Source organism: Apium graveolens, chromosome 3 (assembly GCF_009905375.1).
Source record: "Apium graveolens cultivar Ventura chromosome 3, ASM990537v1, whole genome shotgun sequence".
NCBI classification, from domain to species: domain Eukaryota; kingdom Viridiplantae; phylum Streptophyta; class Magnoliopsida; order Apiales; family Apiaceae; genus Apium; species Apium graveolens.
Window position 1 is genome coordinate 46,080,886 of NC_133649.1, and position 14,039 is coordinate 46,094,924.

Here is a 14,039-nt window from a genome sequence, read left to right on the forward strand (position 1 = left end):
AATTATACTAATAATTTAATATCACATTAGAAATAATAGTGTTAAAGTAGAGGTTCCTTATTTGATAATTTTTGACAAAATAATTAAACATAAGATTTGATGATATTTTACGTTTCATTTCAATATTCTAAAAAAGTAAAAATAAATAATTTCATATTTATTCTTTTTTGGGATAGTTTTTTTGAAAAATAAATTCAAAAAATCGAACCCAGGTGTACTCGGAATCAAAACAGTGTTATTTTTATTTTTGAGTCGATCACATGGAGCTATTTGAACTCCGTGAATATGAAAAAAATTATCTTTAGTTATTCCAAATCTGACTCAAACATCATTGATACAAATCAGTTTAATACATCCACAAGAAAAAATAAATTTTTAAATTTCTAATCCCCTCGCAAGAGCTCAAACTTCCAAGATTCGTCACCCAATAACATTCTTGAGAACTGATTAAAATCATGAGTAGGAGGAGGGTTAATTCTGTCATAATCAATATCATTAATTAAAGAATCCAAACTGCTGAAGGCATCATCCATGTCCCAGAATCCCATGTTGTTTGTTGTGCTACCATCACCATTAAGCCAGTCATACGTTGGCAGAAATTCCAAATCTTCTAATAGACTGTTAATATTTGTATTTGAGGAAGTAGTAGTAGTAGTAGTAGTAGAAGAAGAACAAGGGGCAGAAGAATTCGGAACTAGAATCTCATGAGGCTCAACTAATGGTACTTCATCAATACAAAAACCATTATTCGTAACTTCCAAAAGCGAAGCTTCACATATGCTTTGCATTTCATAAGACGAGTGCTTCTGATTTTCTTGTTCTTGAGATTTGTCTGTTGGAGGAGGTAGTGGCTTGTGAGTGAGAGGATCGATTCCCATTTTCCTTAATTTTTTCTTAATGTGTGTGTTCCAGTGATTCTTAATCTCATTATCAGTTCTTCCTGGAAGATGAGAAGCAATCTTGGCCCATCTGCAAATACATCATTTTAATTGTACAACCAATAATGAGCTGGCCACTAAAAAGTTGTCCATGCTAAAAAAGTAGGGTTGTTTGCATGCTTGAAAAGATTTTTAAAACAACCAAATCTTTCCTCTTCCTTGCATTTTTCATTTCAAAATGTTGAAATTAAATAATTACGCGTGATGAGCATTAAGAGTTAATCATGGTGATCATCACAATGTGTAAGTAACTGATTACTTAGAATCAAGAGGAGCTAGTAGTAAAATTACCGATTGCCAAGTTGAGAATGGAGGTGAATGACCGTGTTTTCTTCGTACTCTGATAACAATCCTCTTTTCAAATCTGGTCTGAGGTAGTTTGTCCATCTTAATCTGCAGCTCTTACCACATCTTAGGAGCCCTGCAATTTATATATTCCATTTACTTTATAAAACTCAACTAATAGATATTTAACAGAACAATAATTAACATGCATGCATTATACATAGAAATGTGAATAGATATTTGTGCGGATGACAGTACCAGCTAGTTTAGGAAGAGATCTCCAACAGGATTGGCCATGAGTGAGAATAAAATTGACGAGCTTCCTATCTTCATCAGCAGTCCATGGCCCCTTTTTTAAACCAACTTTTTCACAGCAAGGTTTCCTCCCCATTATTATCTTGCTTATCAACTTTCTTCTACTAGCTATCTCTATATAGACAAGTCAGATTTATGCACTTTATCCCAATTGATCAGTTGAGTATACTTAAGTTGGATGAGCAACAAGTATGTATAGAGACTAGAGAGAGCGAGAGGGAGAGATGGAGTATAAAAGAAGAGATATGAAGTCTGACTTGTGCTTCAAATCAGCAGTGCCCATATTTATAGACTTCAAAAATCAACTCATATACATTTTTCAAAAACAAATATAAAATAACTAAATAAATAAACTCCTCTACTTTACAAGTTTATATTACGGCGCTTAATTCCATTTACAAATACTGAGACATAGTATTTTTTTAAGAAAATTTCTTTTGAATAATTCTTTATAAGGCGTCGGACATCCAATCGTGTGCACAATCGTGTGCTTCATTTAACCATTCAACGCGCTTCCAACCTTATAAAATTTTATGAAGACGTGGTAAAAAAACAATAATTCTCATCTTACTGTACGTTGAGATGTTCAACTTATAAAAGCTAGAAAGTTATGTGCTTGAATATTTATTTAATAATAATTATCATCTAAAGAGCTGATCGACGATCCCTTCTACAACTTCATGCAGATTTCCTATTACTCAGCTAGATGGCAAAAACAGTGTCTCATCCAACTTTTACCGTTCGGACCTAAATTAATCAAATTGTATAGTTACAAATATATTATGTGGGAAAATGTGGGTTGTAACCATATTGTAAGTCAATTTTAGTCATAACTTGAATAGATGAATATTGCGTGCGTATTCACACTAAAATACACGCGAAAATATAAGTAAGCGTACGTGATCACAATTAGTATAAGATTTAAGTCGAGTTCATTCCCACATAGACTAGTTTAGGTTCAGTTTAGATTATGCACTTATGCAACAATATGCAACAATGTATGATTATCGTTCACAGCTAAGACAAGTAACAAGTTTAAATTGATTAACTACTTAAGAGATTATACTAGTATGCATTAACTAAGAGATTAAAAGTGATTTACTTATATGAGAATAAAATATGGGATTCTAACTTCATTAAATACTTCATTTAAAGTTTATGTCTTTATCAATAGTATGCGATGTTGATGATAACTAATCAGATAATAGGAAACTAGTATACACTATCTTTCGATATACGTATACCCTACTACTAAGCATCCACAATTAAAATAGAAGTTAAGTAGACACCAATTATGCTTAAACACTATATGTCTATAGAATTTGAAAACATAACGGTTAAAGAGCATGTTATCTTTTATGATTACATAGGGTATGTAAGATGGTTAAAATTACACTACGAATCATGCATGTCAATTCACACATAAATCTATGCTATCATGGCAAGTTCTAAATCTCTATATTCACCGTCGCTTCAATAGAGATTAACAAACAATCTTAGATGTTAGCTACGCATCAAAGACGAATAAGCACAACCAAACTAGGAAATCATAAATCACCACACACTAAAGATTTAGAACAATTAACTATTGAAATCCATAATTAATCCGCTAGAACCCCATGACAATGATTAGTTCATGATCGAACACATCGTCGCCATGGTTTCCAATGAAAACATGGTAATAAATAAGTTCAGAATACTACGATAGAATATAAAAGTAATAGGGTTTAGAACAAAGCAAAAATAAGCATCCAAAAGTACTGCCTAAATCGAAGAATATAAAAGTATGAAACTAATTCTTCTTCTCCTTAGACGTCTTGTGTGCTCTAGGTCTTCTTTTTGTTCTCCCTGACTTCCTTGTTATTAAGAACGTCTTCTTTTAAATATATATAGGCTCCTGGATGATCTGGACTCTCAGAATATCAAAATTGTACTAGAAACAGGATTCTGCAGAATTCTTCAGGCGCGGGCGCGCAGTTCTGTGGCGCGGGCGTGCCACCTTACTGGAACATCTGGTGCGACCGCCCTACTTCAGGCGCGGGCGCGCCTGCCTTCTATCTTTTTCTGAATTCTTCTTATTTTGCGCTCTTTTATTCGTGCAATCTTTCCCGACTCCATTCCTGACCTCGTGTCAACATAATATTATTGTAAAGCTAAATTCCTCCTCAGACTAATGCCCTGAAATGACCCAACACAAAACACATCAAAAATACCAAATACTTGAGTCCAAATCACCAACTTAAGCCAATATAAAGTGTTCCAAGTGGATATAAAATCCACTTATCACACCCCCAAACTTAAATCGATGCTTGACCTCAAGCATAAACAGACTCGACTCTAAAATCACAACCAATGCATGAATGCATCTAATATGATAATGCAACGATCCCCTCAGAATAACCATAACCAATCAATATGCAAATGTCTATAAGAATGCAATTATTCATAACAGAGTTCAACTAAATCCCACAAACCAACTTACAAGTCAGAAACGTGCGTGTGTGCGATACTTAATAGATATACCCCCAACACTAGATTAATAATCATATCCTATTTTTCGCCAAAAAAATCACAAGTTTATAAATAGAATAGACGTTAAACACATAATGACTCACAACACCTCATTTTTACTAGAGTTAGACAAGGATTCATGCTATAATATAGAACACACACAAAATAAATGCTTATTTGACTGTGCAATGAATGAGGTCCTAAAAGACTTATACAATAATACCCATGTAGCGAGCGTTTGGTTAGCGGATCCCAGACTATACAAGCCTTAGGCCACTAGGCACAAAGTCCCCTAGAACTTAATTGCTCGAGTATTAAAGAGCTCAGTCATGGTCAATTCTGCATAAACACATAACAACCCATATTTTTTTTTCTCTTTTTTTATTTTTTTTCCTTTTTTTATTTTTTTTTATTTTTTTTCAATGATTTCCGAATGAGTGCGTTTCGCTCCATCTCATTTAACCCTAGACTACTCATAAAAATATGAGCAGACTACTAGCCATTTGACGCATAACTTTATTCACATCAAGCAATGAAATCCAAGATTTCCCCCAGTTTAAAAATCAGTGTTCCTACGTCATTACGGGAATATCACAAAAATTCTAAATATAACCAAGTGATTCAATCTCAAAAAATAAACAAGTATGATCATGATATAGTTCAAAAGCAACCTATAAGACTTGTGATTTTTTTTTGTTTCTGGGCATGCAAATCAATTCATTAAGACTTAATCATCCCTCTATTCGACATCACTACACTCAAATCAACACCAACCAATCAATCAGAAACAGCTCAACCTACAGGATCATGTTATATGCATGCGAATGCAACTTAATGGACTCACATACAAACACGAACAAATATGCAAAAAACTATATGAACAATCATGCAAAAATACGAATGAACTATATCTACTCAACACCCACTACTAATCCTTACATTATCACTCCAAAACTTAAAATTTTCAATATCCCCATTGAAGGTAATAATAAGGATACAAGGCATACTTAGTCGTCAGAAAGATCACCCTACTCAGGTGAAGAATCAGGTGGCGGGTACATAGAATCAGCGCCAAGTACAGGCCAATCGATCTCGACATCAGTGGCCCGGAAAGCAGTACCCAAAGCTTGTGTCAAATCCGTAGCAAAACGACTGTGAATGTCATGCATCGCATCCATGCGCTTGGTCAATCACCTGTACTGCGCATCTCCAAGTCCAGAACTCTCCCCTATCTGCTGAGCTGCCTGACGTGCATGAGAAGAACCCCCTGCATAAGTCTGATCAGTTGGCTGGCCACCCAGTAGATGATCATATGTCTAGCCCAAGCCCTTCTCATCGGCCTTACCACCATACCACTCCTTCAGCTGCTGAATCATCGAGCTACCAATGAGAGCACTCGGCATCTGTAGCTACTCATGCTCGGGCCACCTAACACCAACCGCAGTGCATAACCTCGTAATAATGGAGGCATGAGAAATCGCCCCCGTGGTCCCTCCTCGCATAAAACACAGCATACTATGATGAATCATAAAGCCGAGATCTATATACTCTTCATTCAGAGTCCCCCATAGCAGAATAACACGATCCACAGTAACCTCATATGAATGCGAAGGTGGCATTATATTGGCACACACAAACAGGTTTCATTCTCTTGCATATTTGTTCATACATGAAGCAGGAAAAGTAATCGACTCATTCGTGCCCACTTTGTACTTCAACTCTGTCCCTGGAACACATATCAAAGCCAAAATATAATCCAGATCAAAATCCTCCCTGGTCTTCTGCACCCAGTCCTCAGCAGTCGGTTTTCTCGCGGGTTAATTGATAACCCGACAAATAGCCTAAGGAGTATAATCCACAGTCAACCCACAAACCATAAAAAACCCAATCTTGTTCGCCTTAGCATTCACATAAAATTCTTGAACAATGCTCACCGTGACTACAACGGGTGTCTCACATAAAGTCTGCCACCCCAACTCGATAATCATCGCCAAAAGCTTCCCATCCTTCGCCATGGGAAAGAAACCCCTCTCCTTCGCAATCGACTTAGACATCAACCAAGTAAATTCTGTCTGTGCTTTCGGAGAAGAAAATCTATTAGTCGTGCAACCCATGCTAGAATCCTCGGTAGACGAAGGATGAGTGCTACTACTTTCCGCAGTTCTTGCTCTTTTGGGTGCCATATCAACAATAGGAGAGAAATTAGGATGTGAGTAGTGAATGATAGGCTAGGTTTTTGAGAGAATAGAAGATGTATGTATATAATAAGAGATGTATATATATATGAGGTATAGGTTGGGTGTGGGATTAGAATTGTTTAGGGTGAAAAATTAGGGTAGAAATAGGTTTAATTTCGAGTTGGGCTTGGGTATAAACTGAATGTTCTGATTTTTGTTTCTATTTTTTTCTTTTCCAGATGGGTCGCGCGGCCGCCCCGCTTCAGACGCGGGCGCGCCGTGCTTCTAGAAAAAAAATCCAGATTTTTGATTTTTTTGCTTCTTTTTTCTCGAAGCTAGTATACAACAAAGTATGGATTGCCTCCCACAAAGCGCTTGATTTACGTCACTAGCTTGACGTGAAACTTTGAATCAAGTTGTCGAAAGAACGGCGCTCACCACCTCACGGTTAGCCGTATCACCATAATAATGCTTCAACCTCTGCCCATTTACTTTGAACGCTTGGTTCGGATGCTTGTCCAAAATCTCCACAGCTCCATGTGGAAACACAGTTTTGACAATAAACGAACCTGACAACCTCAACTTTAGCTTTCCTTAAAAAAGTCGGAGACGAGAGTTGAATAATAGAACTTGCTGACAGGCACAAATGACTTGCGCACTAACCTCCTATCATGCCATCTCTTGATATTCTCCTTGTATAACTTGTTGTTCTTATAAGCCTATAGTCGGAACTCATCGAGTTCATTAAGTTGAAGCATTCTCTTCTCTCCGGCAGTTGCCATGTCCAGATTCAGCTTCTTCAAAGCCCAATACACTTTATGCTCTAGCTCCGTAGGCAAATGACACACCTTTCCATACACCAACTGGAAATGAGACATGTCTAAGGAGTCTTGAATGTCGTTCTATAGGCCCAAACAGCTTCATCTAGCTTCAAAGATGAATCTTTCCTTGATAGACTCACAACGTTCTCCAAGATTCACTTGATCTATCGATTCGACACTTCAGCTTGCCCATTAGTTTGAGGATTGTAGGCTGTGACAACACGATGATTCACATAATACCTTTCTATTAATGCAGTGAACTTGCGATTGCAGAAATGCGATCCCTCATTACTGATTATAACCCTTGGAGTACGGAAATGTATGAATATCTGCTTATGAAAAAAATTGATCACCACCTTTGTATCGTTGATAGGAAAAGCTTTAACCTCAACCCATTTAGACACATTATCCACCGCCAAAAGTATATATTGGTTGTTGCATGACGAGATAAATGGCCCCATGAAGTCCATTCCCCAAACATCAGAAATCTCAACTTCGAGAAGCACATTAAGTGGCATCTCGTCTCTCTTGGATATATTTCCAACTCCTTGGCAACGATCACATCTTAACACGAACTGATGAGTATCTTAACAAAGGCCAGAAAAATCCCGCTTGAAGAATACAGGTGGCTATCTTCTCTCCACCATAATGACCACCATACATAGTGGCGTGATAATCTCGCAGAATACCCTCCATCTCACTATACGGAATGCACCTCCTTATAATCTGATCTGCTCTCTATCTGAACAAGAAGGACTCATCCCATCGATACCACTTTACCTCATGTAGAAACTTTTTCCTTTGAGCATAAGAGAGTTCCAGGGGAATAACATTACTCACAAGATAGTTCACAATATCTGCAAACCATGGTTCTTCTTCTTGCACCCCAAAATGTTGTTCATCGGGAAAAGATTCATTAATCAACGTGTTATCCTGTGAAGCCTTGCCTTGATCTTTCAAACGTGATAGATGATCCGCTACTTGGTTTTTTGTACCTTTCCTGTCCTTGATTTCCGGCTTGAACTCCTGAAGCAATAGAATGCATCAAATCAAATGAGGTTTTGAATCTTTTTTCGAGACCAGATTTCGAATAGCAGCATGATCCCATGCAAATAAGATCAAAATTTCTCGAACCCATAGACAATTGCCAAGAGCTCCTTCTCTGTAGTAGTGTAATTCAGCTGAGCACCATTAAGGGTTTTACTAGCATAGTAAACCACATTAAATATGTTATGCTTTCTCTGGCCAAGAACTGCTCCGACTGCATAGTCACTAGCATCACATATCATCTCGAATGGCTCATTCCAATCATGTGCAGTAATAATAGGTATTGTAGTCAAACTCTTCTTCAAGCTCTCAAAAGCAGCTAGACATTCTTCATCGAATTTGAAAGGGACATCATTCTCTAACAGATTGCACAAGGGTTTAGAGATTTTGGAGAAGTCCTTGATGAATCGCCTATAGAAACCCGCATGACCAAGAAAATTGCGGACTCCTTTAACTGAGATTGGTGGAGGAATATTTTCATTAACCCCACCTTGGCCTAATCCACTTCAAGACCCTTTCTAGATACCTTGTGCCCAAGAATGATACCCTGTTGCACCATGAAGTGACATTTTTCCCAGTTGAGCACCAGATTGGTCTCAACACATTTTTTCAACACCAAGCCAAGATTATGCAAGCACTTATCATACGAAGTCCCAAAAATAAAGAAGTCATCCATGAACACCTCCACATTAGTGCCAATCATATTAGAGAATATGACCATCATGCATCTGTAAAAAGTAGCAGGTGCTACACAAAGTCCGAAAGAAACTCGGCAGAAGTGCCAAAAGGACAAGTAAAGGTGGTCTTTTCTTGATATTCTGGGGAAATACAAATCTAATTATAGTTCGAATACCCATCCAGAAGACAATAATAGTCATGACCAACCAACCTATCAAGCATTTGATCAATGAATGGAAGAGGGAAGTGATCCTTTCTGGTGGCTTTATTCAGCTTTCGATAGTCCATGCATACTCTCTACCCTGTGACTGTACGAGTAGGAATGAGCTCGTTCTTTTCATTAGCAACAACTGTAATGCCTCCTTTCTTAGACACACACTTTACCGGGCTCACCTATGAACTGTCAGAAATATGATAGACGATCCCTGCATCCAGCCATTTAAAAATTTCCTTCTTCACTACCTCTTTCATGATAGCATTAAGTCTTCTCTGCTTTTTAACTATTGGCTTACTTCCTTCCTCAAGCAGAATTTTATGCATGCAATAAGAAGGGCTGATTCCCTTGATATCTGCTATAGTCCATCCAATTGTTGATTTAAACTCTCTCAGAATTCTAAGAGCTTGTCTTCATCACTATCTGAAAGGTCAGATGCAATAATAACATGAAAAGTAGATGCATCACCTAAAAAAACATACCTCAAATGATCAGGAAGAAGTTTGAGCTCAAGTGTGTGAGCTTCCTCAATAGGTGGTTTGAGACGCTCCTGAGAATTTTTCAGCTCTAATAAACCAAGAGACTCAAATGGAAAATCCAATCTCCTTTTCCATGGAGAAGTATTCAAATACTGCAGCTGCTCTGCCCCCTCTTTATCTTCACTATCAGATTCCGCTGTTAAGGCTCTCTCTAAGGCATTAGTCCTTAGCAATTGATCAAGTTCCAAAGTCACTATATAATCGAATAACTCTACTTTAAAGCACTCCTCTTCATCAGTAGGGAATTTCATTGCATTGAAGACATTGAAAGTCACGTCTTGACCCTGAACCCTCATAGTAAGCTCACCCTTCTGTATATCGATCAGAGTTCGGCCTGTAGTTAAGAATGGTCTCCCCAAGATAATGGGAATCTTCTTATCTTCATCGAAGTACAAAATGACAAAATCAGCAGGGAAGATGAGTTTATCCACCTTAACTAAAACATCCCCTACTACTCCTCGCGGATAAGTGATGGAATGGTCAGCCAGTTGCAAGAACATGTTTACCAATTTTGGATCAGGCAGACCAAGTTTCTTGAAGACAGAAAATGACATCAGATTGATGCTAGCTTCCAAGTCATACAAACACTTGTCGAAAGATAGATTGCCAATGGTACAAGGTATCGTGAAGCTTCCTGGATCTTTAAGCTTAGGAGGAAGTTTCCGTTGTAGCTCAACACATCACTCTTCCGTTAGAACAGCGGTTTTTAAATCCTCAAGTTTTAGTTTCTGAGATAGAATACCCTTCATAAACTTAGCATAGCTCGGCATCTGTTCTAGAGCTTTCGTAAAAGGTATGTTAATGTGCAACTTCTTGAAAACCTCCAAAAACTTAGCAAACTGCTTGTTGAACTTCTGCTTCTGAAGTCTTTTAGGATATGGAGGTGGATGATAGACTTGTTTGTCTCTTGAATTATCCTTAGGAATAGTGTTTTCAATAGAATTCTCCTTCGGTTCAGCTTCGCCATCCCTTTTCTTAGCGGAATCAGCCAAAATTTCACTTTCTGAAGTTTGAGAGGGAGCGGGCGCGCTACTGATGGGCACGGGCACGCCTTTTTTCTGGAAAAAATTCAGATTCTTCGTCTTGATGATTTTGGGGGCTCGTGACCTTTCCAGATCTTAGGGTTATTTCCTTAAGCTGTTTTTTGACTTCTCTGTTGCCTGGATTAGCCTCGGTGTCACTTGGAAGAGTTCCTTGAGGTCGGTTTAATAGGGCGTTAGAAATCTGCCCTATTTGATTCTCCAGAGTCTTGATAGAGACCGCTTGGCTTTTGCACATCAGCCTCAACTCCTCCAATTCAGATTTTTCATTAGAAGATTGACCGGCACCTCCATTAGATTGTTGTTGCACTCCCTATGGCTGAAATTGTTGGCTTGGTGCATACTGTTGTTGAAAACCAGGAGGATTGAAAGGCTTGTTTCCAAACTACTGATAAGGCTGTTGTGGCTATTGCATACCACCCTGATTATTGCTCCAGCTGAAGTTAGAATTATTGCGGTTGTTAGAATGATAAGTAGTAGGAACAGGTTGCTACGACCTCTGAAAGTTGCTCACAAACTGAGCTGATTCACTAGATATATCACATTGCTCAGTCGCATGCGATCTTGCACAAAGCTCACAAACACTCATTATCGGTAGAACTCCATAGTTAGTCATAGAATCGACCTTCATAGTCAACGCCTTTAGCTGAGCAGCGATAGCCGTAACTGTATCCACCTCCAGAATTGTTGCTACCTTGCCTTGTGGCAGCCTCTGAGTTGGATTCTGATATTCATTCGCAGCCATCATCTCAATCAGCTCATAAGCTTCCTCATAGCTCTTAGCCCATAAAGCTCCACCTGATGCTGCATCAAGCATAGGTCTTGACTGTGCTCCCAAACCATTATAAAAAGCAATTGATTACAATCCAGTTAGGCATTCCATGATGAGGACACTTCCTAAGCATCTCCTTATAGCGCTCCCAAGCTTCACATAAAGATTCACCTGATTTCCACGTAAATTGAGTAAGAGCATTTCTGATTGCAGCTGTTTTTGCCATAGGGAAGAATTTCGTAAGGAATTTCTGAGCAAGATCCTCCCAAGTCGCAATTGAACTAGCTGGTAGAAAGTATAACCAGCTCTTAGCTTTATCCCTCAGAGAGAATGGGAAAAGTCTCAGTTTTATGGCATCTTCAGAAACATTATTATACTTGAAGGTGTCGCAGATCTCGATGAAATCCCTAATGTGCATATTGGGATCTTCCGTCGGAGCACCTCGAAACTGGACTAAATTCTGCACCATCTGAATTGTGCCAGACTTGATCTCAAAGGTATTAGCTGCGATAGATAGCCTGACAATGTTAGATTGAATGTCACCATCAACGCTTTCGTTGTTGCTGCTGCTGGTTCTCCCATTGGAATGATCACTTTTTCTTCTTCAACCACTTCTTCAACTTTTTCAACTTCTTTTTCCAAATCTTCAACTACTTTATCTTCTTCAACTTCATCCAGTGTTTCCTTACGAGATTGAGAATGTGTTCGCATACACGCTCTTTAGAGTACCTGAAACACTCATACAAAGTAAACCTTGTAAGAAAATAATCCGAGTCAGTAAACTTTAAGGACCACTGATGTCAAGCACATAAACTAAAAATTAACACCAATCCCCGCCAGCGGCGCCAAAAACTTGTTCGCACTAAAACACACGTGAAAATACATGTATGCGTATGTGATCACAAGTAGTATAAGATTTAAGTCGATTTTGTTCCCACAGAGACTGGTTTAGATTAAGTTTAGATTATACACTTATGCAACGATGTATGATTATCATTCACAACTAAGACAAGTAACAAGTTTGAGTTGATTAACTACTTAAGAGATTATACTAGTATGCATTAACTAAGAGATTAAAAGTGATTTACTTATATGAGAATAAAATATGGGATTCTAATTTCATTAAATACTTCATTCAAAGTTTATGTCTTTAACAATAGTATACGACGGTGATGATAATTAATCAGATAACATGAAACTAGTATACGCTATCTTTGATATACGTATACCCTACTACTAAGCATCCACAATCAAGATAGAAGTTACGTAGACACCAATTATGCTTAGTCCCTATATGTCTATAGAATTTGAAAACATAACGGTTGAAGAGTAGGTTATCTTTTATGATTGCATAGGGTTTGTAAGATGGATAAAATTACACTACGAATCATGCATGTCAATTTACACATAAACCTATGCTAGCATGACAAGTTCTAAACCTCTATATTCACTATCGCTTCAATAGAGATTAACCAACAATCTTAGATGTTAGCTATGCATCAAAGACGAATAAGCACAAACAAACCAGGAAATCATAAATCACCACACACTAAAGATTTAGAACAATTAACTATTGAAATCCATAAATAAATCTGCTAGAACCCCATGACAATGATTAGTTCATGATCGAAAACATCGTCACCATGGGTTCCAATGAAAATAAGGTAATAAATAAATAAATTCAGAAGACTATGATAGAATATAAAAGTAATAGGGTTTAGAACAAAGCAAAAATAAGCATCCAAAAGTATCGCTTAAATCGAAGAATATAAAAGTATGAAACTAAATCTTTTTCTCTTTAGGCGTCTTGTGTGCTCTAGGTCTTCTTTTTGTTCTCCCTGGCTTCCTTGTTATTAAAAACGTCTTTTTTTCAATATATATAGGCTCGTAAATGATCTGGACTATCAGAATATCAGAATCATAATAGAAATAGGATTCTGCAGAATTCTTCAGGAGCAGGCGCGCTGCCTTACGGAAACATCTGGCGCGGCCGCCCTGCTTCAGGCACGGGCGCGCCTGCCTTCTGTCTTTTTCTGAATTCTTCTTGTTTTGCGCTCCTTTCTTTGTGCGATCTTTTCCGACTCCATTCCTGAGCTCGTATCAACATAATATCATTGTAAAGCCCAATTCCTCCTCTGACTAATGCCCTAAAATGACTCAACACATAAACACATCAAAAATACCAAATACTTGAGTCCAAAACACCAACTTAAGCCAATATAAAGCGTTCCAAGTGGATATAAAATCCACTTATCAGTGCGCGCAACGAGTGACACTTGGAATGCGTTCTCCTCCGAGAGAGCTTTCCGAGACACTTTGAATCACTCAAAATGATTAAGAGAGGGATAAAATATGATCATCGAAAGTTGATCTCTTAGTTTTGGAAATTTGTGGAAGAGAAGAAATCCCATATTGATTTTGCAAAGAAGCATACATAGCTTTATACAGTAAAATACTTATGTAGTGTTCAAATGTGTTACTTATGTATTGCTCCAACACCTACGTGCACAGGGGGGGTGCTAATTACAGGTTTCGAGGGATAATCCGAGGCTTGCGAAGCCTTCGAGATTGCCTGCGTGTGCAACGTGGGGACACGAATGTAGCAGAAAAGTAGCCCGAATAATCACGGACTAGTTTTGCTAATTTAATTTCCACTGGGCTTGGGTTTTAATAATTTTAATTCATTTTAACTACGGATTATT

At 37.9% G+C, this 14,039-nt stretch overlaps 1 protein-coding gene and 1 non-coding gene across 2 annotated transcripts; one reads left to right on the top strand and one right to left on the bottom strand.

Annotated features, from left to right (window-relative positions):
* Positions 1–217: 217 nt before the first annotated feature.
* LOC141712219 (transcription factor MYB20-like) lies at positions 218–1,850 on the bottom strand. The gene is made up of 3 exons (XM_074515066.1): positions 1,482–1,850; positions 1,230–1,359; positions 218–969 (listed from the first exon to the last, which is right to left on the bottom strand). The coding sequence occupies exons 1-3, from the start codon at positions 1,612–1,614 to the stop codon at positions 384–386; spliced, it is 849 nt and encodes a 282-aa protein (XP_074371167.1). The 5' UTR covers positions 1,615–1,850; the 3' UTR covers positions 218–383.
* A 9,591-nt stretch (positions 1,851–11,441) lies between these two features.
* Positions 11,442–11,548, top strand: LOC141716220 (small nucleolar RNA R71). The gene has a single exon (XR_012572937.1). It is a non-coding gene; the product is annotated as a small nucleolar RNA R71 (small nucleolar RNA).
* Positions 11,549–14,039: the final 2,491 nt, after the last annotated feature.